This window comes from Atractosteus spatula, chromosome 13, assembly GCF_055471065.1.
Source record: "Atractosteus spatula isolate fAtrSpa1 chromosome 13, fAtrSpa1.hap1, whole genome shotgun sequence".
In the NCBI taxonomy this organism is placed as follows: Eukaryota; Metazoa; Chordata; class Actinopteri; order Semionotiformes; family Lepisosteidae; genus Atractosteus; species Atractosteus spatula.
In genome coordinates this window covers 34,251,343-34,277,774 of record NC_142718.1, presented here as the reverse complement: position 1 = coordinate 34,277,774, position 26,432 = coordinate 34,251,343, and the positions used below count along the sequence as shown (strand labels likewise).

The 26,432-nt window shown below is 38.9% G+C and overlaps 2 protein-coding genes across 3 annotated transcripts; both read right to left on the bottom strand.

The window, feature by feature from the left end:
• Positions 1-920: 920 nt before the first annotated feature.
• gbx2 (gastrulation brain homeobox 2) lies at positions 921-4,045 on the bottom strand. Its single transcript, XM_088931113.1, has 2 exons — positions 3,532-4,045; positions 921-1,435 (listed from the first exon to the last, which is right to left on the bottom strand). Exons 1-2 carry the CDS (start codon positions 4,043-4,045, stop codon positions 921-923), a joined length of 1,029 nt encoding a protein of 342 aa, XP_088787239.1.
• Positions 4,046-13,649: 9,604 nt separating this feature from the next.
• On the bottom strand, positions 13,650-26,208 carry asb18 (ankyrin repeat and SOCS box containing 18). Of its 2 annotated transcripts, none has more exons than XM_088930987.1 (5): positions 25,719-26,208; positions 20,115-20,382; positions 18,759-19,263; positions 18,007-18,120; positions 13,650-16,061 (listed from the first exon to the last, which is right to left on the bottom strand). In XM_088930987.1, the coding sequence occupies exons 1-5, from the start codon at positions 26,041-26,043 to the stop codon at positions 15,876-15,878; spliced, it is 1,398 nt and encodes a 465-aa protein (XP_088787113.1). In that variant the 5' UTR covers positions 26,044-26,208; the 3' UTR covers positions 13,650-15,875. The 2 variants fall into 2 exon arrangements, with proteins under 2 accessions (XP_088787113.1, XP_088787114.1); XM_088930988.1 differs by lacking the exon at positions 25,719-26,208 and adding an exon at positions 21,170-21,488.
• Between the last annotated feature and the right edge of the window lie 224 nt (positions 26,209-26,432).

Sequence of the window (26,432 nt, the reverse complement as noted above, 5' to 3'; positions counted from 1 at the left end):
AGCGCCTGTTGTAAATTTCTAGGTCTCTTTAAAAAAATCAAGCTGACAAGATATATGCATAATTGCTGATCATTTTAATCCACACAAGACTGGTTGAAAGCTTCTTAAATTATATGAGAAATTAGATACATTGTTGCACAATATAAAATAAATTAATACCGTGCCTTGTCTTAAAAAATCTTCATATGCAAATAATTTTAATGTACAAATTGTCAAGCAAACAAAAAATACGTGGCATTAATCAGAACTAAGAAGAGAAAGACACAACCTCAACACCTGGCAGAGTGTGTTTCAGTGGGCGCACTCTGTATAACTGATTTTCGGTTTTCCTCCCGCTTTTAACGAATTCATGAATCTTAATGGTCAGCAAAGGTAGTCACATTTTTGACTACACATTTTTTGGACGCCTACAGAAATACACTCTTAATCCACTACTTAAGCAGCACATAAGAACAGTAAAGAAAACCACAAAAAAAGATCAAATACATCTGCTCAATCTTTCCTTGGGTTTTAAGGAATGCACAACAGATTAGTTATTACTCTGAAGACTGAGAAAATGATTCTGTTTCTGGTCTCGGAATACTGTCACAGCTTTTCCTTAATATAGGCTATATGTATGTACAGAGAGATCGTTAATAAATAACTTGAAATATTTCCTTTAATTTTTATTTTTGGGAATCTTTATCAGAAAAAAACGGTTATAATAAAGATTTTTATAATACGTAAAATGAACAAGCTCTTCAAATATAGCTACCGACATCACGAGGATATCTATTTCCAAAACTGGTTGATATTTTCTTTAATTATTTTAGTTTAATAATGCCTCGTTGTTTTAAATATTTTTTTTACATTTCTTTGTATTTAACCTAATTCGCCATCTGGTCCTTTTTTTAACACAGTCCTACAGGAGAAAGGGTGGATCAGGGTCTCGCTTGCTCCAGCTGTTGGTGCTGACTCCTTATTGCAAACCGACTGACGTGAACAGGAATGGGGACCACTATTTTGGGATTCCTGGAAGGTTCGCCAGTCTTGGAGTTGACGTTACCGGCCTTAACGCGCTTCCACTTGGCCCTCCTGTTCTGGAACCAGATCTTGACCTGGACCTCGCTCAGTTTGAGGGCATGGGCGATCTGTGAGCGCTCCGTGAGTGACAGGTATTTCTTGCAGTGAAATTCTTTCTCCAGTTCCAGTAACTGTTCGCTGGTAAAAGCTGTCCGTCGCCGCCTGTTTTTACCAGTGGATGTGGTGCTGTTGGTGCCGTTTGACCCGTGACCGCTCTCCTCCAGTCCAGTAGGATCTCCGTCGTCCTTTTGGCACAGAGTCTGACTGGCGGCATTCTCGTCCGAGCTGTAGTCTAAGTCACTGTCCATTGAAAAACTCTCGTCCTTTCGATTGGAATCATCTTCTTTCGTATCGTCTTTGCTCTGTGCTCTGGCTGTTTGGGGGAAATTTAGGAAAAGAAGATAAGACTGTTTATTACACCTCAAAAAGTGATTATATTACACGAAATTTCCCCACCCTATGATTGCGTACAGTTTATGGAGATCATTAAACTAAACCTTTTCTAGACCGATGTATTCCGATGGTCTGATTCACATGACTTTTTAAGTCAGATAAAGTGTTCACTTACTGCACATCCACTGAAGTCATTGCTACCTTTGATGAGAAAAGGATTTCAAATACTTCATGCATGACTGTCTTTTCCTGCTAATTGCTACATTCAGTAATTTGAAGTCACATTTAGAAAATAGCCCACATAAAAGTATGCTGGGTACAAGATAGTTTAAACCCCCTTTTATTTTAAATTGGTTCAATAGCACTAATGATAAACATATTTGTTGGTTTCTAACATATTTTGTGGAAAAAGTAATACATGTGTTCCCACTTCTTAAATGAAGACAAATATTTACACCGCAATGTCAATGTCAATTTGAAGTGACTTTTTAAAATTACGCTATTCTTGAGCGGACACGGACTACGATGACAGCTGTTGCAAAAGCACTCTTTAATTGATGGGTCTCCTGAACACAACTGTTGCTTAAATTATCTAAATGAAATACACAAATGCATTAGCATTTAAGGACGGTGAGGTAAATCGCGCCGAATTGCTTGTCTTACACATTAAACAAGGAAAAAAATAGCTTCTTCCCTTAGAAATGCATGACCATATTAAGGATTTAATCTGTAGCGGCTAGTGTATGATTTATTCTGAAAATATGCTCTATAGAAAAGTTTCCAGTGCCTCCTCTATATTGGAACCCGTTAGAAGCTTTCAAACTGTTAAAACGCTTGCAAACACTCTGGCCTGTTTGTTGTATATATGTGTATTTTATAACTTTCTTCGGAACACTTCAGTGTTAAGTTCTCAACCTTAAACGTCGTAATGTATTTAAAAGTACCGACGTTAAACCCTAAACCATTTAATACTTTTCGAAATTTACGTTTCATTCCGTTCGTATTTACACCAGATCTTACTAATAATTACATAACGAGACATTTGGCTTCCGCCAGCGCTCCCCAAGTCTCTCAATTCAAAGAATTCAGTCATTAAACTCGCCCTGGGCAGAATGCCTTCAAAAGGTTGATACGAGTCTTCAATAAACCCATTTGATATTAGAAACGAATGTCATTACATTCTTGAACCTTCAAGGGAGGCTTTTCATTCATTTGAAAACAGCCTTAATGATATTGCAATATTGTGACAAGTTTCATTTAAAAACATTTTCAATAGTTAATTAAACAATGCACAAAGTTTCGTTTTTTCCTCAAAAATGCGTGTCGTGTACAAAACGACAATTTGTCTTAAAAAAAGAGGATTTTTATATTAAGGTGTTTCTGGGCGGCGAATGTATCTTTTGTAACAACGTTGATGAGAAATCAATAACACAATTTAATATTTAAGGTGCCTTTTCCGTTTCAGAATGAAAATCTTGAATGGCGAGCGTATCTTTGTTCACTCGGCTACAAAGTTCTGATGTAAAAATGGGACATCGTTTCTAAAACAATATTGACACAGCAAAATGCGATGAACTAAACTTTTTTAAGCTGTACTTTTCTTTCTGTTTTCGGTTCTATGATTGACATTATTTAAATAAGGACTTTATTGGCAATCCTCCTTAAATGTCGCAAATATAAGAACTACTATTTCGAACACACGTAGGTCCAGTTTAAAATCAAATACTCCGCGCTTCACTTGCAACGAAAATCAAATTATTTCCATACTAATAATCTGAGGATGAATGTGTCATAAATTCTTAAAAGCAGATTTAATACAACATGAATTTAGTCTGTCGTATTTATTATTATCCTTACAGTTACACGACGCTCATTCTACAATATTTTATGATATCCACGATAGAGTATGCTTTCAGACTAGAACCTGACTAGAATTTTGAAAAATGTATGCTATACTTCTAACGTTTACACAGTTTTACTTAAGACACCTCTAATCCATAGCCTCTAGTAGTTTAACAAGTTTTACCTGAAGTGAGACCTTTCTGTATAATACGTCTTTTTATTTTTAGTTCTCACCTATGGATGACTGCATAGGTTCGGAGGCTTGGAACGGCGGCAGCACCGCGTTATCTTTGCCCAGAAACGTCTTGCCTTCGTCCCCATCCGGCCGAACGTCCTCCGTCTTGTCAAAGACAGCCTGCAGGGACTGGGAGCCAAACTTTCTCGCCGCCTCCTGATGTTGCGGGGAGGAGGAGAAGCCGCCAGGCAGGGTGGCCATGAGCGTGGAGGTGAGAGCCATGCCCTGCGCCAGGCTGGAACAGAAGCTGCTGGGCAAACTGGGTATCTGGTGGTGAGGGTGCGTCGGGGGGAGACCCGGCTGCAGCGCGGACTGGGGCAAGGTCGGAGGCGGAGGAGGTGGCGGCGGCAGGACCACCGGCCTGTATGGCATAAACATGGGGTAGCCAGTGTATACAAAGTGTCCCGGGCTTGGCTGCGGCGGACCTCCAATCAGGGAGTCAATGCTGAAGGCTGTAGTGCTTCCCAAAGGGCGCTGCATCATCATCAGCGACGGACTGAAAGCTGCACTCATATAAGCTCTGATAGTGGGAATTTGAAATAGGAACAAAAGAGGAGACGAGGCGAGTTTAAAGCTATGAATGTTCGCAAAGATAATTCTAACAATAAAGTCGAGTAAAACAACTCCCGGAGTTCACAGTTCCGAAGACATTGTCATTTGATTGTTCATCCTTCTTGTAAATGAACCCATTAGAAGAAACACATTGATAAGTTCTTTATAAACAGGCAGAGAATGTTTGCCTTTTCGCACTAGCAGGAAAATTTTGATAATAATACGTTTTAAAACCGTCCTTTGCAGGGTGTGTTACAGCCGCGGATTTGGAAACGCAAAGTTGGAGGAAACTGAGGAAAAAAAAACGGGGCTTCAGAAAGCAATGTCCCGTCAGCTGTCTTCTTTCTGAAGGGAAAAAAAAAATCCAGTTTCTTCACCTTTCACGCGTCTAGCTGCACAGAAAAAGAGACAGAAATGCTCCTGCTCCTCATTCTCTCTCCGCTTTTGTAAGGTGCAGACTCTCCTTGGGTGATCCTGATTGTCTTTCTCTAGCCAGTCGCTCTCCTCGCTCTCTCGGTGTGCAGCGACTCTCAGCTCCTCTCTGCTCTATGTACTCGGCTGTAGGTTTAAATTGCGCTCCTTCAGTTTAATCGCAAAATCCCCGCGTCAGGACCACCCCCTCACATCTCCGCGATTCCTGATTGGTCGGAGAGAAAACGCTGGGCTGAAGCGCTGGGTCAGAATTGCAGATGGACACACGCCTCCCAACGCTGCCCTTACAGCCGTGCACAGGTAATCAGTCGTTGTAATACTAACAACAATGACCACAAAAATGCACCATCCAAATTAGACTGCAAATGATGGGGTTCACAAAACGCGGGACAACAGCACAAGCGTTTTGCAGAATATGCTTTTTTTAGAATATTGCTTCCAAAGGATTTATATAAACTATTTTGGTTTAGTGCTTGATTACAAGAAATATGTATTTAGTTTTAATCTCTTAACCACTCTATTTTTATGTCACTAATCTAGTCAGTAGCTGACCAAGATACACGGCATTTCAAGGCCTAATGAAAAAGGATGGACAGACAGATAGAGACAGACGTCTTATTGGAAAGGATGGCCATCTCTTTTAACAATGCCCTTCGAGCGTCGTCCGACAGACTAAATCAAAACCCATTAATGTTTTAATTAAACCCATGATGTATGCGGAATAATAATCATATAACAACAATACTCAACATAGTGTCTTAGAAAGTTCTTGTTTCGAGAATTTTCGGTCCTTCCGTGTTGGCAGTGCGCAATTAATACTACACCCACCCTGGTCACTAAGGTCCCACACCGTTTACCAATACGACACAAACATCTGCTCAAAAACGCCTAGTGCTCGTTTAGACAGTCTTACTAATGACCACACTTCTCAAAACACTGGAGAAACATTTCGTGGTATTAAGAGCCTTTTTGTCTTTTAGCATAAATTTATACTAGGCCCATACTGTAGCAAGATTTAAGGCGATACACGAGACTTGTTTTCCCAAGGGCAAAGAAGATCTGAAGAGATTGCAAGACATTGATGCGTTTTACCTTTAAATTGTTTTTAAGCTCTCCATAGGCTGAATGCATGTGAGACACAATGTTGTCAGACTAGATTTACTGCCTGGCGCTAGCAGACCTTGAATCATAATTAAATAACTTAATGTACACAAATTAACCAAAGTGAAAAATAATATATCAGAAACACAGTTATCAGTGAACATACTCTGCATCGACTTGAAAAATAAGAATAATAAAAAAGTGGCATTATTGGAATCCATTTTCAGGACATGCGAACTAAAAAATTGTTTTCTGCGCATCTGTGGGTGCTGTTTTTTAGGTGCAGTTTTCCGTTCAGTTTAGACCGCGTTTGACAGATACAAATAAACTAAGATCACAAAAAGATCACATAGTCTCTATCCCAATGTATTGTTTTCTGGAATTGAATGAGTAAATCTAGGTTTAGTTTTAGATTATCAATCTAAAACTAATTTTAATGGCAAGATAAAAAATGTTAAGCCGCACGGGTATTGCAGGTTTAGTTTTCAATATCCCTTGTCACTATACTTATCTAAGGTTAACTAGATTTATTTGACAAACTTCTTTTAAAAGAAAAAAGAACCGTGCGCCACGGTTCTTCGCAAATCCTCGAAACGTTGTTCTATACCAGAGCCCGAATCTTATCCCTTCACTGTACTCCTCTACTTCCCTCTCACCGTGCTTCGAAATGATTTATAAGGGAAGAAATGAGGCGACAATGAAAGCGATTAATTTGTGTATCTCACGTGTTTATGGTAATGTACAGTCTAGCCCACATATCCTCTGTACGGGGCTTCGGATTCGCGAGACAGAGCAGTCAAAAACAACTTGGCCTTGCAGCGAAATGTAGACTTAATTGGAAAATAAAAGTGGTAATCGATTTTAATGCGTCTATTGATTGGATAATACTCCTTTCGGAGGTAAATCTTTCTCTAGTAGTCCTTAATGACGATTTCTAGACACGAGTTTATCTCGCACCATTACCCTCTGACCTGAGGCTTTGATGATGTACTGTCTCCGCCACTTCATCGCAGTGGACACCTTGTATATAAAATCGATTGTTGAGGGGGCATCACAAACTACTATTTCATATCTGATCAGCCCGGTTGTGGCTTCGCTGCTATGTACATTTTGATGGATGGTCTCCGACTGACTGCTCTTTTACAAAATGATTAAAGTGTAAGTGCTGGAGACGATGATGCTGATAACAACAACAATAAACGCGATAATGGCGGTTTATAGTAGGACACACGAGAGTCCGAACTCCTACTGTCTCTTCAACAAAAGAAAAAGAAAAACAAGTAGAGTATGTTTCCTCACTAGTTATCCTCAATACCTTCAAGGGATACCCCGAGGTGCGTGCAGGTGGAACGTGTCGCTTAAATTTCTAAAAACATTCAGGTGACAACTTGCTTCATATAATTGCATCTGACACCCATCGACCCCTGCGTACGAACAATTGTACTCTTCTATAGTGACTCTGCTAAGCGCTATTCTTTCTTTCGGATTAATTATACAGCCATCCTAATGCCCCACTCTTTGTGTCATTATATTGCCATAACCACCAGTTTTCGAGGCATGAAAGAAGGGTGGTGTTGTTCAAACAGGACGGTGCTTATTTACCGCCTCCCACCCCCTCTCTCGTGCGCCTTCTCCTCCATTCCACATTACCAAACCCCAAATATTTCCCCTACTATGTGCGGGATGCTGCTAACCACAATGAGGTCCTTGTCCTTGGAGGAAAAATCTCCATCAGACACACCAATTTGCGAGAAGACTCTCATTCACGCTTCCCCTTTTCAACCTGCCACATTCATGGCCCCTCGCTTTATTTTTAATGTGAAAGACCCAAAAAGACTCCATGTGGCTCTACGTGAAATAAGCCCTTGACTTTTCAAAAACAATCCTCTCGCAATTATGTAAAAGAGCCTATTGATGAACCTGACGGAGTTGAGAAGGCTTCGCTATCTTTCACTGAATGCCTCTTCATGTCATGGAGTTTCAAAGCCTTTTCCAGCCCCATGCTTTTGGTGGAAACAAAAGAGGAGGAAAAAAAACAGGCCCCTCTGAACTTGTAAATTCAACGTCAAGGAACCTTAAACAATTTAAAAGCCCATAAATAATGAGGGCGAGTGAATGTGAAACTGCGAAAAGGCAAACCTATTCAATTACTACTCACACACACCACTGCGATACAGTCTGTCCATCTACATTTTTGCTGGGGAGTTTTTAAAAATGCATATATTATGGACAAACATTTAGTTTATGAGAATATTAATATTTTTCCTTAATCTTCCTGCGTTGAATTTGTATTCTCCCTCTTGGAGAAAAAAACTAGACATCCTAGACGTTTAATACAATTTAGACTGAACATTTTGTGCCATAATTACCCAATTCAACATGCGAAAATACAAATGCATATATATATATTATGCTTTTAATGGATTATCATCATTATTTAAGTGGGCACGAGCAAGTGTTTGGAGCGTGATAGGCCGAGGGATCAAAATCCGGTTGTTTTCTTTTATTTCTGGGGCTAAACACGCTGTTGAAACCGTTGATAAAGTTTCCTGTCCCTTTGAATAGCGTTCTTAAAGCGTGTGTTATGTGCGGGTCTATATACACACTGTTGTAGTCTACACAATTCGGAAATGTAAAGCAAAGCATGATCTGGATAACTTCGGTATTTCCCTAATCACAGGGGTGGAGTTTTTAGCAATTCAAATCAGAGAGTGATTATTCAGAACAACGAAAGAATGGGGTCAGGGCCATGAAACAGCGTAATGTGTGAAAGCGTCTTATGTGTCCTAACGAGCTGGAGTTCCTGGAGAAGCAGGGATTGAAGATGTCAGGGAAATACTTGGAATGAGACTTGATTGCTGGACCAATGTACTAATGATCAGGCTGTAATGAGCCTAAAATACTTATTATCATGCCCAGTCTAACCGTTGGACGTATTTTCTGTAATATCCTATTTTAAAGAACTGGTTATTAGAAGTTTACATTTTAGACAAATGAGTCATGAGTATTAAGGAAGAATTCTATTATAGAAAACTTACCATGTCTTTAGAAATATTTGACTTCCTTGGTCATCAAAAGGCCTACCATAACCGAAACAGCAAATTGTATACCAGCCTGTTATTTCAGATTGGCGCTGACACTCGCGAGGAAAAATACCATTGACAAGGTTTTAGAGCGGTGATCGTTTTGCACACAATAGCCGCTCGTTATCACACAATCCATTGTTCAAGTTAACGTTTTAACAGTTACATGAAACAATGAAGGGTTTGCCCAGTGGTTACTGACAGTGGTTACCTACCTTGCCCAGTGGTTACTGACAGTGGTCATTAGTATTGTACCGTGATCAAAGCGTCCACCCAAAATATGTCATTAAAGCCCACAAAAAAATCGCACACACAGGCTTACCTACTTTTGTTCTTTTTTAAAATGTATCTAACTTATCCATTTTCGATGCAAAAAAACTGAGATCTTGCTTTTCCTTGGAAACCTTCTCTAATCTGCAGAAGACAGTTAAAGGCTTAGAAAAACAAATGCATCTAAGACAGAAATCCTAATGTCTGCATATATGTTTTTTCATTTAAACTTTTAAAGAAACTCTAAAATACATGTAGTGTTTTCGCACTGATATTGCGGAAGAACAATCTACTTTATTTTGGGGGAAAAACAATCCTTTTATACCGAAAATGCTTAATCAACCTCCGAAGGATTTTCAGAGGAAATAAGTAATACATCCAGTTGGTAAATCATTACATCAGAATGTTGAGTGCTTATTTAAGGCTGTTTATCAGAACATTCTACATTTCAGAAAGTCTACATTTCTGAAACAGTCACTGAATACCTGTGGTATAGAAGAAATGCTCCAAGCCCAGTTAATTTTGCTAGTAATGATTTCAATTCTTGAAAAAAATTCCACTTCGTAAACATGCTGGTCACGCATGCAAAATGAGAGTTAAAATGTAGCATTGTAAGTGACTCAAAACTGCGGAAGTTTTAGTTGCAAGAGTCTCCTTTTTCGTTTCTCGCCCACCTCACAGCACTACATTAGTAATCACCAAGAACCGTCAATTAGACAGCGTACGACTTGGATGCTTCAGTAGCATAGTGTCTTTTTCCTAATCACACCCCCACCTCACAAGCACTGTCCTGCAGCGAAATGACAAAAGGATCTAGGCTATCACTATCACACGATTTTAACTATCCTGTTTTGTTTATTTGCTATTATCCTCTTACAGTACATCCCTGCATTTAAAAAAAAAACTTCAAACACTACTTATCAACCCGCTTTAAAGACTCCCGGGCTTTCATCGTCTTTCTAAGGCGTTTTACCAAACAAAGGTATTAGATATGTAAATGATCAGATCAGCCCACTAACCTGCGGTAAGCAGCCAGTCCTGGGGTCAATAGGCCAACGTTTAGACTCGTTTAGAAAGAGAATGTTGTCAAACTAGTTACGTAGTTATAACCACGATTGAAGACTTCAGCCTGTCCAGTTTAAAAACGCGACCAATGGTTATTGTTAATGCTGTTCGATAAGCGCCACGCATTGATAGTCTCAGAAATGAGGAAAAGCTTTGCAAGTTTCGGAAGCTAAGAGACCGAAGTAATATAACACTATATAATATAGTCACAAAACGATAAACAAGACAAGAACAAGATGTTAGTGATTCTTGATTAAAATCACAGCAAGGGCTTTAAATGTAGGCAAAACGTTTTCTTTGAAACATGACTTTAAAATTATTAGATCTTAATTTAGAATAATATCGCATAGCAGCCTGCTATCTTATTAAATTCGAACGTATTTTATGTTATTCACGAGTCGGTTACTATGTTTGCCATAATTGCCATCACACACACAGAAGCACAAGAACATATTGCTTTCTTAGGTCATCAAACAATATAAAGTATTATGACAGACGACATACTGCACACACATTACTTCGGCGTTTACTTGGTGTCCACCTTTTCAACCCATTTCAATTTCGAGACCTAACCTGTCTTTTTCACCCCAGCCCCCACTCACTGTAAAATCAAGGGCATATATCGTGCCTCTCCCATCTACAGGGTCATTGGGACATCATCTCATTAAACTCATCCTGATCCAAAACTGCAATGCAGACATTAAATAGCAGTATTTTTCAATTAGAGCTGACGAATTCAATCAAAATTCCATAGATTAGGATGAAATGAGGCATGGGTCATTTACAAGAGAATTTAATTGCACAGCCATTAGACAAATAGTATAGCAGGCACTGTCTCATTATCAATCATTTGGGGGCATCAATAGTAAGAAGTAGAAGGGGGGTGTCTTTACACTGCAGTATTTCCCTTGCAGAGCAGCTAATAAATACCCCCCTTTGTACTTATAAATTATCTAGTTTAATTAACAACATGCATTATGATTGGAATATGATTTAATTAAACCTATCCTGCATGCTAGCTATCATGATCATTCATTATATCGGGAAAAGAAGTGTGGAAAAGGTGCATATTTAAAGATGAGTTACAGTAAAGCCTCAAGACACCCTTTCTTCCACCTTGTATTAACAACAACAGTAATAATACGAATAACAGCAACAATAATAATAATAGGTAATGATACTGAGAATGCTTTATTGAAATGTCACTTGAAATTATTTATAATGGCATTAAGAACAATTATTTTTTGTCATTAAATTGCTTTGAATGAAAAATAGAGGCTGCATTGTATTTTTAGAACAATTTAAAATAGCTATTTTAATAATATTATTAAAAGGCCACTCCAAATACAGGATATTCCAATGTATTCCTTATGCTGGACGAAGTAATGATACTTTCAGGTGGCAAATCATACCATCAGACAGGATCCGCAGCAGGAATCTAGTCAGAGAGAGCACACCGTGGACCTCCTGCTAGTCTTCCTGCTGTCCCCTATATTCCTTTTGTTCATTACATGTGAGGCAACATTCATTCAGCATTATTGTCATCCTTTCACCTGAAGGCAGAAGAGAACAACAGTGCTGAATGTTGTCTTACATTATGTTATCTGCGATAGTCCTGCCATATACCACAGCAATAGTCAATATTGTTTCTGCGCCAAACAAACCTGAGTGCTGAAAACTAGACTTGTAACATTCACCATCCAGTAAGTTCCATTTACATTATTCAGTAGTATTATTCAATAGTATTTTACATTAATACTGTCGAGATGTGTAACTACTTCGGTAATTTAACAACTGTAGTTTATTTTGTCTGAGATTTAGGTTAGAGTAGTCATCACGCAGCTGATAGGCAACTAAAACCATATACCCCCATTTCTATTTGAAGTTTTTCTAAAACATTTTAAAAGCCTTAAATGGTCTTTATTAAATGACTTAGCGTATTATGGGATTGGTGAAGCCTTAAAGTTGTGACTGATCTGTGCTGAATAGATTTCTCACTTCTGCTGGTTTCCGCAGTCACATCAGTTGCAGAGGTAGACATGCTTGCACTACTGTACCTGTCTCTGCCTTCAGCTCTCAGCACTCAAGATACGTGAGGTGCTCAAAGAAAACTGTATTGATTTCTCATGTTATTTTTATAGTCACTTCTGATTGCCCACATCATATATGATAATGAAAATCAATACCAACCAAAGGGTATATGGGTAGGGGAGGGGATTAAAGTGTAGGATTATCGGGCTCGCTCTGGATGTTGATAAACAACAGGTCCCGAAGGCTCATAATCCAAACCCCTCACATGGAGTCTAAAACAGTCCTACCTTTATAATGCAGCACTATATAAGTGATTTTATGACACAACTTCAGTTCACCCAGACGCCACCCATAAAAGCATATAACTCCATAAATGAACACATGCTGAAATACTTTCACTGACTAGTATGAAATTTCACTGAGTAGTAGACAATGCCACTCCTTTTGTCTTCCCAGTAATATTGACTGCCTTCTAAGGAAAGATCCAGTGTCAGCTTCGCCCTGAAGCCTTGGGCTGTCTGTTCGTCTTGTAGAAAAAGATGTTGTTTTTATTATTTTCTCACCAGTATTTCACTGTATTCTTTGTAAAACTATCTCTAGGCTCTTAACATGGGATTACTGAAGGTGCTCTAGAGTTCTGGGGGCAGTTTCGGACTCACCTTGCCATGAAAGTAAGAGGAAAGGACAAGTCTGATGAGAGGGGTGGTGCAGTCCATGCATCGTTTTTCAAATCCAGCTAAAATCCGAATGATGCCTTCATATGCTAAGTGGCTTCACTTTTTGTTCAGACCAGATCACTGGGCGAAGCCACCAAAGACGGCTTCTAAAGTCAAGAAAAGATTTAATTTCTTGCTTTAAAAAGGCTAGTGGTCCGTAACAGACTGCCTAATTGTCCAGCACTCTCTCTATTGAAATGCTTACTGGGTGCATTTACTCTACTGCCCACAATCTTCCATTTATTGTTTTAAGGTTGCATTGTGTACAATTCAAATTATCATTAAATATACAATTAAGAAAATTGGAAAGGCTTACGCTAAAGCATTGCAGTAAGATATGGCCCAATTCATCATATTTTATTGATGCTAAAAGACTGGATACGATCAGAAATCAGAACCCTGAGGCTATCGTTAGCCAAGTGAAGAGCCAAGGCAGGTGCAGTGATATTCCAGAGTTTCACTGTCCTGCACACACTGCTCACATTCACCACACTGGGGACAGTATGAAGTGAAGCTAATATCAGTGTAGCAATTACACCAACATAATTGAGGCTATTGCTCTTTCTTAAAAGCAAAAAAATATAGTATTTTGTTCAGAACTTAAAGCAATGGCTGTTAAATAGTTCTAAACATCATCTACAAATGCATGCAATCCAATAACTTGTATTGTAATATCACTAGTGTTGTATTCATTACTCTAATATAACAACAAATGACTTTTTATTTTATTTTTTATGAAACTGGCTGATTTTTTCTGTTCTAATATCATGTGAACAGTAATGACTGTAGCGGCAGTCACAGGACATTGAATAATGAAGGATTCAGACAGGTAATATTCTTTTCTCTGAAATAAAATAGCCTTTCATAGTTAATTAAAGGCTTTATTGTGTCTCATTCAAAACAATAAGAAACATACAGTATAAAACACTGGAAATGCAACTTAGCATTTTAATGCAGGTTAGTACAACTGAGCTGATACATCTGAAGATATTTTTGCAGACTGTTCAGTAAATATTTTTTTTCATATTTTTTTCTTTACTGATTGCCTCATTGAGGAAATGCATTTAACTTACTATGACATAATACTGTAGCTGTTTCTTTATATCGCTTGCTCTGTATTTCAAGCAGTTAACACCATGTAAGCAACAAACCACAGCCCATTCAAAGAAGGCTCCACAGCCGAAATGTTGCATTTCTTTCCTTCTCTTTTCAGCATGGAATAAACCTTTACTTGTTCCTTTGCAGCCTACGCAGTCTGACGCAGCTCCCTACTTGAACTGCTTCATCCCATTCTTTTTCAGTCTGCTTTGGCCAAATAGCAAAGGGGAGAAAACACAGGGTGATTCTACTACCATCTGTTCCACTTTCTATTCCACTATGCTCTTTACAATATAGGTAAAATTCCAAAAGCCCTGTGTAAGTGAGGAACAATCTTCTTCTCTCCTGTACCTAAACTGATTTTATCCTTAGGCTCTTACCTCAAGCATCACTCGGAAGAAAGCATGGGCGTGCAAAGCATAAAAGGAAGGTAATAAAAATAATGGGATATTTTTAATTTAGTAAAGCAAGCAGGCAGTTTTGAGGACTGTTCTTCTCCATTACTATACTTATTTTAATCATTATGGCTAAAAATATAAAGGTTCAAGATGTGTTAAACGCTTAACACGGTAATGTCCTTTTCATGTAGTAGCAAGATACCCATGGGTGGAACGCAGAATGAGAGAGCAAGTTCATTTTTTAAAAAAAGTTTGCACACTGCATAAATAAACAAATATAAGAAATATTGTGAATATGGACAGTTTCTATGGCAAGAAACTGCACTTTGCTTTTTCACACTGTACAGAATGGCATCAAGCACCTACGAGTAAAAACACCAATGTGGAAGGAAGGCATTTATGTTCATTTCAGTTTAAGTGTGTTGATTTTCAGAAAAAAAAAGTATCAAAAGAAAATAATGCACTCTACTGTAATTGTTATTTTCTGCTGTGCATACCATATCAAAATGGATCTGTAAAAGGAAGTACAGGGAAGTCCATTCTTCAAGGCTTTACAATTGCATTGGTCATTTTATCTCACAGTGCCACCTACAGGATGTAAGGTGTAATTTGAAGATTGGGGATATATCTGTTAAAATCTGAATCCTAAAACATAATGATAAAAAAGATGAAGTAGTAGACTTCTGCAGTATTATTCTGAATAACCTTACCTGTAATACACAAAAACTATTTTAGCTCATTTAGAGAAATTACACTTGATTACTAGAATATGCAAGACAGAATGTCAAGGCCTTGTAATCAGTCTTACCGGTCTGTAAAGGAATTCCTCTAGGGTCCAGTCTTAGTCTTGTGTGCAGTTGTTCAGTGACAGTCATGGGTAAGCAGAATGTACGCTTTTCATGAAGGGTATGATACAATGGAATCTGGTCAAATAGCTCAGTCTGCAACATGTAACATGCAAAGGCTAATGTTCAGTGTCTCAGTCCTGCCCAGCTAGGAAGTTAAGTTATAAAACCTTTACACAGCCTTTACACTTTGCACAGCTCTGCCCACAAGCTGTTGGTGTCAGACTGAGAAATCTGACAATTCCTGAAATCACAGCAGTAAAGATACTGAGTAGCTATACTTGCAATATTGTGCTTCCTTTGGTATTGAAAGCTTTCAGAAACAGCAGTAACCTGAATTCAATATATACCTAAACTTTTTACATTTTGGTAATACTGAAAAAAAATTTGAACACAATTTGTGGATAATTCTGAAACAACAGATAGGAGCATAATAGTTGATTAACCTTGTGAATGTGGTGAGTTCAGACATGTGAAAATCTTTAAAAACTAAATTTACAGAGTGCTTGAACAAAATGTTTTAAAAATATGCATTTCCCAATCTTTTTTTCTGTTACACAAGTTGAAAGAGAAATCCCTTGAGGAGACAAATCTCAAGACAACTGTTCCCAGACTAGTTGTTGCAGAAAACAGTGCAGATTTCTATGAACTGTTACAACTGATTATTCAAGGTTATGTCTGGAGTTGTTTGGATCTCCTGGTAGCAAAACCATACACATAGATGATTTCAATTTTGATGTTAGTAAAATTCCTTAATAAATTATACCTTCTGAATCCAACAGAAGGTAACGTTGGAGGAATTTCGGGACACGCAATAATGGAATGAATAAGTGGCAGTCTTTGCCGTAGTGTTTCCTAATGGAAAACCGGCACAGATGCTGGAGAGAGCGTGGTTTATTCTCCAGTGAAAACAGCGACTCGTAGAATGTCTGGTGTGTCTGCAAAAAAAAAGGAGAAAAGGTCAACATACTTCTCCAACTTCTCAAAGACATTTCTGGCTTCTGCAGTGACAAACACACTGCAAATGAGTAAATTAGATTGTAAAGGCTGTACACCACACACCATCTGACCCTTCCTTTGAAAAGCAGTTATTTAATAATGCAATAATTAATTAAATGCCTGTTACGATTAATCTGACGAAAATAGAAAAAAAGGTCTGGAGATCTAAAAGTAGATTTTGCATTAATCAGTTTGGTTTCCTTCCCCTTTGAATTATTTCAATAACCTCAGTTCATCATAGTTGTAAAGGGCAACAGATCTAAAGTGAGTTCCAAAACTGAGTTGACTGAGTGTCTGGGGCAAAGGATCAGTCTGTATGAGCCAAAATACAAATACTCTCAAATTCTTTCAGGGATTTCTGCGTTTGTGCATGTATATATTAGGGCTGCCCCCTTATTTTACAGCCCCAAGTAAATTAATAAAGACATTCAATAAGCATTAGAAGTAAAGATGTGCACTGGCATTGCATATAGAACAGTATCTTTACATCACACAGCTGTGTCACAATTACTCAGAACATTTAATGCTCGTGTATTGGAGCTCAATTTTATGGGGAATACCAATGAGAAACTAATAAGAGAAAATGGAAAAACAGGCTATGATTGATGACCTTGGTAGCCAATGAAAGCACTGTTTCAAGGACATATGAGAGAAACGTTCTGTGGTTCAGTTCAGACCTTGAAAAAAAGGACACAAAAATAGTTACAAAGGGGAGGCAGCCTTGTGGTCCATCTAAACTGTTGGGTTCCTAATAATTTATCAATCCAAGAACATCAAAAATGTTCTTATTGAAGGATCCCATTTAATGCTTGCTTCCACTACATGAATCATGTAGAATCAGCACCACTTTAGGAGTAGAGGAATAGAGATTTTGTTTCTTTTGCTGATTTCATGTACAAATTACTTCCAGCACAACTAATTTAACATAATATGATCCAGCTAAGTTGTTTCCAGTTTTCTAACAGAAAACTAAATGCACAGAAATTTTGCACGAGGACAGGAAAAAAATAAGAAAAGATTAAATAAAGGTTTCTAAAGCACTACACTCTACTGTTTCTGAAGTGTATCTTACTGTTCTCGAAAAAACTTTAGCTTCTGTGTACTTGAAGCAAGGCTACTATTAAGATCTCAACTTGGATTATAACCTATATGATGGAGAATTTATAATGAGGATCCTGAAATGAGTTTAGGCTTTCGTCATAGATGTCTTTTAACGACAGGGGTATTTTCATATGAACTCCTGGGCGAAATGACGCTAGGCTGCAATTTTGGAGGGGTTGTACCATGTCAATATAATACTCAAGATAACACTTCATTGAACATTTACAGTATATACAAAAGGTATCGATCTATAAGGCCTGATGTGTGTTATATGTCCACATTTTCATTTAGTCTTCATTATTTCTAATATTGTATAATTAACACATGGAAAAGACAGAGGATGTTAAGTGCAGTATCAAAATCACTGTTTGTCAGGGAAAGTTTGAGTGTGGAATAGCCTCTTTTCAGCTGTTGAGCTTTCTTCAGGTGTGACACCTCTGTCCTGTTGATACCTGAAGAAGTTGTTGAGCCAAAACATTGTGCTGCTACTTTCAAGTGTGGCATTAACCCTTACTTATCCCTCTCACACAATATATGTGTGGTAGTCCGCCTTTCCTTCTTACTCTTCCTACAGCCTATTCAATTACTCATCTGCAGTGTTTTAAACTAACCAGCTGTTTGCGTGTATGTCACTTCTGGCTTTATGCCAATTCTTTGCCCTCCAGGTTGACTCAGGTCTCGTGGTGTGGCACTTTCGTTACGTGATGGAATGAGTGAAGAATAGACAGTTTATTATATTGTAGTGAATATTCAGCTCTGTGTGTATTTCCTCCTCATTCTTACCCTGTAGACATCCTCTTGCACTGCCTCTATCCACTTGTAAGTCACAGGGATCTGGCTGTAGGAGTTGAACAAGATTTCAACAGTTTTAGGGGCACCAGCACAGGATGTCAGTACCTAGCATAACCAAAAACAGATAAAATGTATTTAAAGACAAATTATGAACTCTTTCCATTTTATCTACCAGAAAAAACTCATTATGTGCCAGGCTGAGCCAATAGTGATACGTACCTCAAATGTCACAGCATTCAACTGGAGTCTTTCTTACTGTAAAGCTTTTGTACAATGAACAGTATTTATTCCTGACAGGTGTTTTCATTCATTTCCCGTTTTTTGTAACTATGAAAAAGGGATGGTAACATAAAAAAATTGCACTGAAACACAGGGCGTCTCACTTACTCCTTCAGGATGGGAATATGCATGTTTTATGCTTCAGAACACTTTGCCAATACCATGTAAGATTTGTCTAGTTAATATGCAGCATTGCCCTGGTGTCAAAAATATGATTATTGCCAGAAAACACTGTATATCAGCGTACATCCACCTTGCTTCCTGCACTGCTTCGAAAATGCCTCAGAAAGCCTCATGTTCATATGACACAGAGATGAAGACAGCTGTCAAAATGTGTTTTTATTTGTTATCAGGCACAGTTCCTTTCAGCATTATAAAGTCCCTCTGTCACCCTGAGAAAAAAAAACAATTCTAAAGCTGTAGTGATGTTGTGCTGACGTTTGTGCAGTTGCTGCCAGGCCTACCTTCAGGAAGGCCAGGGGCCACACTTTGAGGGAGCCGTGGTTGAGCAGAGTCTGCACAGTCAGGTGGGGTTGCAGGTCCAGCTTGATCACAGCATTCTGGAGCACGTTGGAGAGTGGCGAGCTCCCGTTGTAGTCAATGGCGTTGACGTCCGCCTTGTGCTCCAGCAGCAACTCCACCAGGCCGTGCTGGGCGTTCCGGCTGGCCTTGTGAAGGGGGCTGCGTTTCTCGTTGTCTACCACGTTGGCGTCCGCTCCGTAGATCAGAAGCAGGCGGCACAGCTGCAGGTAGTTGTCCTGCTCTTCCAGACTCTGAGCCCTGGCACAGGCAGCCCCCAGGGGTGTCTCCCCTGAGCTGTTGGTGCTGTTCACCTCAGCCCCATAGCGCAGGTAGAGGTGGGCGTGGTTCTGCAGCCCCCTCTTGGCCGCCACATGGAGGGGCGTCTCACACTCCTCCTCGCTGGGCTGGGTGACCAGTGCTCCATACCTCACAAGGAGCTTAGCACACCTGCAGAGAGAACTGAGGTCTTTAGTCTTCAAGATTTATACCATGCAGATTTATATCTGCATTAAAATTTATATATAATACATAGAAAATTATATATTTGATTTTATAATGCAGGTGTTCACCAAGTACTGTGTTTCACACTAATATGGAGCTTAATGATGATTTAATTTAGTTTATTGTCATTGACTTAACAGGTATTTTTCTTCCATCATGCTTCTTGCCATACTAGTTGAGTTATGTTTGAGGGATTTACATTTAAATAAATTTCTGATTATTTTAAGTTAGAGCATAAATCAAGAATAAAAATGTAAAGACTTGTTATGAGGATTCCTGCATTGTTCTTATACAAAATCAAGAGCGTTAAGCTCCTGTCTGAATGCCTTTTGATAAAGATGTCTTTGCCTTCCAACACTGTTTCAAACACCATTAGATCTGATGGAGACAGCTTGTTCTGCTCGCCAGCACACTAATGAGAGAGCTTCCTTGCCATCCTTCAGAATGCAATTAGGGGGAATCTAACCACCAAATGGACCATGATGCCCTTAATGGCGTAAAACACAGTGACGCAAATTGTATAGGGTTAAACTTAAATTGCTAAAAATGTACAAAAAAATCCAGGATGTTGTCAAAAAGGATATATCCTATCAGAATCTTTTTCTCTTTTCTGGCTCATATTGACGTTTTATCATACCTATCTTGCATGTCTATTTAGCATTAATTTTGTTCTCAAACAGACTCAATGCAAAGGTATATGCTAAGGCTTTCCTCCTTGCTCAGAACAGCTCCCTGTTTGAGTGCATGGGTAGGTGCCTCTGGGCTGCAGAGAAACTCCGGACTGGAGTTTTACTCACCTGAAGGACTGCGGGGTCTTGCACAGGTGGAGCGGAGTCAGCCCCTCCTCACTCAGCTGCACAGGACTGGCTCCGTGCTCCAGCAGCAGCTCCACGCAGGCGGTGTTGCTGTTCTCGCAGGCCTCGTGCAGCGCTGTCTTGCCCCCGGGCGCCAGGTTCGGCCGAGCCCCATGTTGCAGCAGGTACCGCAGGCAGTCTATGTAGCCCTGTGCTGCAGAAATGCACAGGGGGCTTGTCAGCTCCCTCTTGTACTCCAGTGACCACAGTCCTGCAGGGAGGGAGACACATATGAGCCAGCAGCTTCAAAGTTGTTTAGGTGCTGCCCAAAAATGAGCATAGACAACCTTATACAGGGCATCTTCCTGTTATTCTCTACACAAATTAGTATTTTTGGTTTAGATGATGTGGAAAAAAACATAACTCAGACATTTTTTTCCCAAAAGTAATTGTAAGCGCAAGCTAAACGTCATTCTTAGTAGATTCCAGTATGTCCAGTGCTAGAGTGGACAGTTTTTCTCCAGTTGTCCTTAGATAACACTAATTTTATAAGCGCATAAAATCAACACCACTACTCCAGGCTGTAGATAAAATCTTTCAAAATCCATCTGGAAAGAAAAAAACAACCCGAACCAAAAACTAAAATAAAGGTGAAACAGAAATTAAAAGGTGGTATTATTTGTAGCTAAATATTTGCATTTGCATTTTAGGACAGATTGAATTAACCTAATGCAGAAAATGTTAGTATTCTTTACCATAAAATAAGATTAATTTAACCATTGACCCAGTAATTTACAAGATTTCCAATAACTTTCAAAATATAAAGTTTAAAAAAGTAGGTAACAAATAAGAACTACAATCCAAGAAATAATTCTGAACTGCACAGGAAGCATATGCAGGGTAGCTAACACAGGGTAATGAGATCTCATTTTTTTCAGTTTTTAAATTTAATCTTTAGCTGCAGACATCTGTAAGATTAAAGAGAGATATCTACTAAACAGTCTTTAAAAGAAATCACAAGCTCTTTCCATCACAATTCTTCTTCCACTTACATTTACCTGAGCACCCATATGTGGCCACACTATTCACTCTCCATTCCAACTCATCTTTGTTAACATCAAATATTACATTCACATTCTTATGAGTCCTCTCCACCAGTGCCCTGAGGCGTCTAAAGTCTCCATCGAGCACAGCCTTGTAGAGATTAATATATCTCTCCTCTATTTTGGAGCTTTTTTCCAGGACAGGCTGCTTGACTTCAGCCTCTGCTAAAGTGTGCCATATATCCAGACAGATGGTTTGACAGGCCTCTTCCTGATGTACAGTTCTGGGCATCTCCAGGAGGAACACTGAAGCTTGTTTTATCTCCAAAGAATCAAGAATGCTGTGCTTCCAGTCAGGTATGAGGTTATATAGCCCCTGACCATTTTCACATTCTCCCCTTCCCTCATTGTTTGACTATTAATAACCTATTGTTGTCATTCTCCAGGCTGTAGCTTATTGTGGTTATAATTTTAGCACTTGATGTTTGTGTCAGATGATTCTGGCTGCTTGTCATGTATTTCAGATATGGGGCTGATTTATCTGCACCCTGCCTTGTTTTTCCATGTTTAGGAGCAATTGCTACCTTCCCTGGACACTAACTAATGTGTGATTTTGTACGTGACCACTTCATGATCTTGGAAGGGTCTCAAGGTTAGAGTGCACTGGAAAGGTGGGCCAAATTGGGCCACATTCACAACTTACATAGCATTTGGATTATCTCCCCAGGGAGATTTTCCAGAGTACCCCAAAATATTAAAATAAGAAGGCAGCCCAGCTAGATTCTGTGTACTAAACAACAGCCTGGTGATTCTTTCAGTGGTGAATGCCTCCTGAAAATGTATATACATCTTAGGCAAGGTCTAAATCAACCCATTTCAATAACCTTACAGGTTTCTCTTCTGCTTTTTGTACTCTGATTTATCCTGTCTCATGCGTGTTGCATGTTTGGTGGTCTCTGTAACCCCTGCATGTTGTTATATTGCATCACAACATGAGAAGTCTTGACCTGTCTGCTTCAGCTGGTTCAGTCTTCACTGAAAAGAGCAGTTGCTGTCACCACAGATGTTTTTGAAGTCTGATTTCTCAGTAAGAGCCAAGACAGGGTAACGTTGAGTGAAATTGATATGTTTGTAACAGGAGTACCAGAAAAACTAAGGAGTACAAGATTTTTCTTCTAAGCTTCTGTGTTGTGCCAATTACACAGATATAATTAAAGGAAATGGTTTTAGAAGTTGACGCCATGAGTTTTTAGTTCCATTTTCTGTTTATTTTAACATTACTGAAAGCTGTTTTATGCAGGATACGTAATTACGGAGATGGCAATTAAGTTTAAAAAAAGGCAAAATAAAGCCAGGATCATGTGAGTGCCCAGAAATTGAATCTCAAGTATTAGTGTCCATTTGGGTAGTTAACCAGGGGAGGGAGCAGTGGGGAAAGCTTTGATGTTCTAATCACAGCTCTTTCAAAGGCGGCCAAGAATGACAAACAGCACCACAAGAGTCACATGAAAACCAAGGAATTATTCTTGTCATACCTAAACAGAACTCTCTCCTATGGTGTTAGGTATAGCAAAGATCCTGTTTAAAAGCACCTTCTCCATGGAAAAGAATCCTTGCTTTGTTTGCCTGTTTCTATGATTTTTAGAAAGTTCACTTCTTTGCATTTTGAAGGCGTTTTATAGCTGAAGCCTTCAATCAAGTCTTTTTTTGTTTGTTATTTTGGTTTGCATACCTTAGTTTCCATACCTTAATTGTGGTTTGCAGGATAACATAGGTAATACATTATATTTGGCTTATTTAATCATTCTTTATAGTATGACATATGTACCACAATTTCACAGTGTGGCCCTTTGAGGTTTTCTCCTATAGTGCAACATCAGGGCTGAGGTCCAAGTGCTTTCACCTCCAGGATGTGCAATGCTATGAGTTATAAATCTCCCAGAATGCTGTTATTCTGTCCAGGTGGAAGATGGCTGATTTAATGTGACCACTATGCTTGTCCTTTACAACTAACCACACAATGAATTTAAAGAAAGTGAAACAACAATGTTGTGAGATGGTACTGAAGATTAAAAAACAAATAGCTTCTTTGGATCAGCCTTTAAAGAATCACAGGGACTGCCATTCCCCTGATTTTCTCTGAAGCTAGAGCTTGCATTCTTCTTTTATCAAATTTGGCATGTTATGCACCTTAATGACTTGTCTGAAATAGTTTGGAAGAACCAGTGCCTTTCATGCATGCTTGATGGGAATTTACTGCCGATGCTGTCCAGAATACTGTTCTGACATTTGTTTATACATTGGAAAATCCTGACCTGATGCTTTAATTTTCTGAATGGAACTGCATTCCTTGGGAAGTTGATAATGGTGATAGAGATTTTCCTTGCTTACCCAATAGAAGCTAAATATGCTCATCTCCTTACAGACAAACTCCCTGCTAGAGAGTATCTGACTTACCAAATGGATGATTAACTATTTATCCACCAATTATTATCCAAACCTAAAACCAGCCTCACTTCAGTCATAGGACTCCTGAAACCTGATGATTTTACAATATTCGTCTTAATAGCATTGGATCTCAATACAATTGTCAATCAATATATGAGAAGTATTAGATTTTTGCTTAACACCAGAAGACTGAAGTCCTCCATCAGCAAGGTGCAAAGGCACACACCCTGGTGCCATCGAATCGGATTCATGATGGATTTCTGGAGAATGCCAAGCACTTCCCAAACCTTGAAAGTTCTCTTTCCAGCATAGCCTGTAAGTACAACCCCTGCCTGGTTAAGGAGCTGACTGTTCGAGAATCGCAGCATTAAAACTGAAACCATACGGATGATCTACCATGCAGGCATCATTTTTACTTTACTGTATAGGGATGAAAATTGGATTACTACAGGAGACACTGGATCCACCAATGCCGTTTGTAGATTTTACATGTCAAGAGAAAAGAAACACTGATATTACCGTTCTTTCCCAAGAAGATACCAAAAGCTTTGAAGCTATGATCATCCACCACGTTTTGCAGTTGATCATGTCAGAAGCAGCGTTCCATTGAGAAGGTAAAAGCAATAATGAAGAAATGCCACATCAATATGAAATCTTGGATGTTTATGGACCTAGACTGAAGCAGATGAAAAGATTACCTGGGAAGAAGCCCAGCGTTTTGGTACTTAAAGGTGTCAAGACAAGGAAACAGAAGTGTCAAATGTATCTCACCATGACTGAATAATACGTGACCAGATATCTCTCACTACAACACCTGCTCAGCCTGCCAGAGAGCGTGAAGAACCTTCATTAGCCTTATTAATCATCATCAGGGTCATGAAAGACAATCACACTTAACAAATAGGGATAGCCAATGAGTGAATGAAATTATCTTTAGGGAGCTCGTTGAAGTTTATGGAATTTAGAGTTGGATTGACAAAATACACAAAATAATAGTGAAAACAGTGCAGGAGATGTGGGTTCAAATAATTACTTGTATGCGTCATATTCACAAAGCAGTAATGCAAATAAGACACAGATACTAAACTCATAACATTAAGAAGTTAGAACCAGATAAAAAAAATCAACTTGTTAAACGGCTCTTTCAAAGGTTGATAGTGCTCTGGCAAAAAAAAAAACCTCAGCATTCAGAGTGAGATTCATATTAAAGCACTGATATATTTAAAACTAACTTAAGTAATTTCCATAAACTGTTCTGCTCAAAACTCTAGCTAGTCTTTTATTTACAGAAAATAGGATTTCTTTGGGCAGACTGTGCAGAAACGTCTAATACACAACTTTATAATTAATGTGTATGTCTATCAGACCATCTTTATGATGCCCTTACAGTGACATCACTCCTTTAAGTTTCCTACACTCTCCAAATCTCGTGTGTCAATTGGCTGGTCTTTTGGCCTAGAGGATTTCTTTCTTATTATGCTGTGAGGCTCAAGTGCTCATAGCTAAGCCTGCAATGGTGTTCCAGATTCATGGTCTGCCTGCATCTGTTACTTATTCAGCACTGGACAAGGTTGGAGTATGTGTAAATGGTATAGTACACTGTGCCCTTTTTCATGATTTTTCTGGATTTTCTTCCATATATCCAGAGAATTTGAAATGGATCTCATATGTTAGCAAAGATGTGTTATGGCTCTGAAATGGATCTTATATGTTAGCAAAGACACTTTCCAAATTAGAAGTGCATACCATGCTCCAAAACTAGGCCATATTAAAACAGGGATAATACGCAAACTAACACATTCCATTAAAAACAGATACATACTCTGTGAAAATGCAATATTAACTTTTTGAGTTGCTGAGTTGAGTTGTTTTAACAAACTAGTTACAGTATATGTCAGTGTTATTGTTTATCAGAATTAACTGATTTCCTTTGCACACTACAATGGCAAATTAGTAAATCATCATGTTTAAAAGAAATTTAAAGGATTACGAATTAGTCAATTGCTGTCGGAGTCAAATAACAAAGTAGAGAAAATACAGCCCATCCCTATATTATTCTTTCGTGCCGGAATAATAAAGAGCACATTAAAAAGCACACAGTCTCTTCAAAACATACCATACTTTTTGGATGTCCACTGTAGTTCATCACTCTGAAACTCGATAACTTTGTTCAGCTCTTCAGCGTCAGAATATCCATCTTGCAGATCCTTCCAGTGTTGGGTAAGAAGAGGTCTCAGAATGGGTGGACATTCAAATAGTAGCACTGGCTTTCTCACTGCCCTTCTGACTGGCTCCCTGACCACAGTGCTCTCTCTCAAAGCAGCCTGCAGGCAACCAGAGCTCTGCATGCTTGTGCTCTGTCCATTGTCATTCTTAGTGCCACTCAAAGAGGCCAGAGTTGAAGAATATGAAGCACATGCACTGCTCCTTCTGGAATACATTGCTTGAATTGTTCCTCTCAAACCTAAACCACAAATTCAGCTTTCTCTCCTCCAGGTGTCCCCCCCCCAAAAAAAAACCCAACCAAACAAAACAGCTTATTATCTACCATTGACCAAGCCACACAATATTTATATATGCTGTTCGTATTTGTATTTATAGCCTGAATGGGATTTGATTGGAACCGAATTTCGCATCACAAGGCTGACAGTAACATGGACACAGAACAGGAAAAAAAAAAACACTGCCTTGTTGCTTTGTTCAACTTGTGAGAGGAGGTGCCAGAGCTGCCAGGTTAGTATTTGTAAACAGGCCAGAGGCAGACTGAGAGCCTGAATACATTTGCAGTGATATCACAGCAATGTGATCTCAAAATAGGACACAGCCTGTT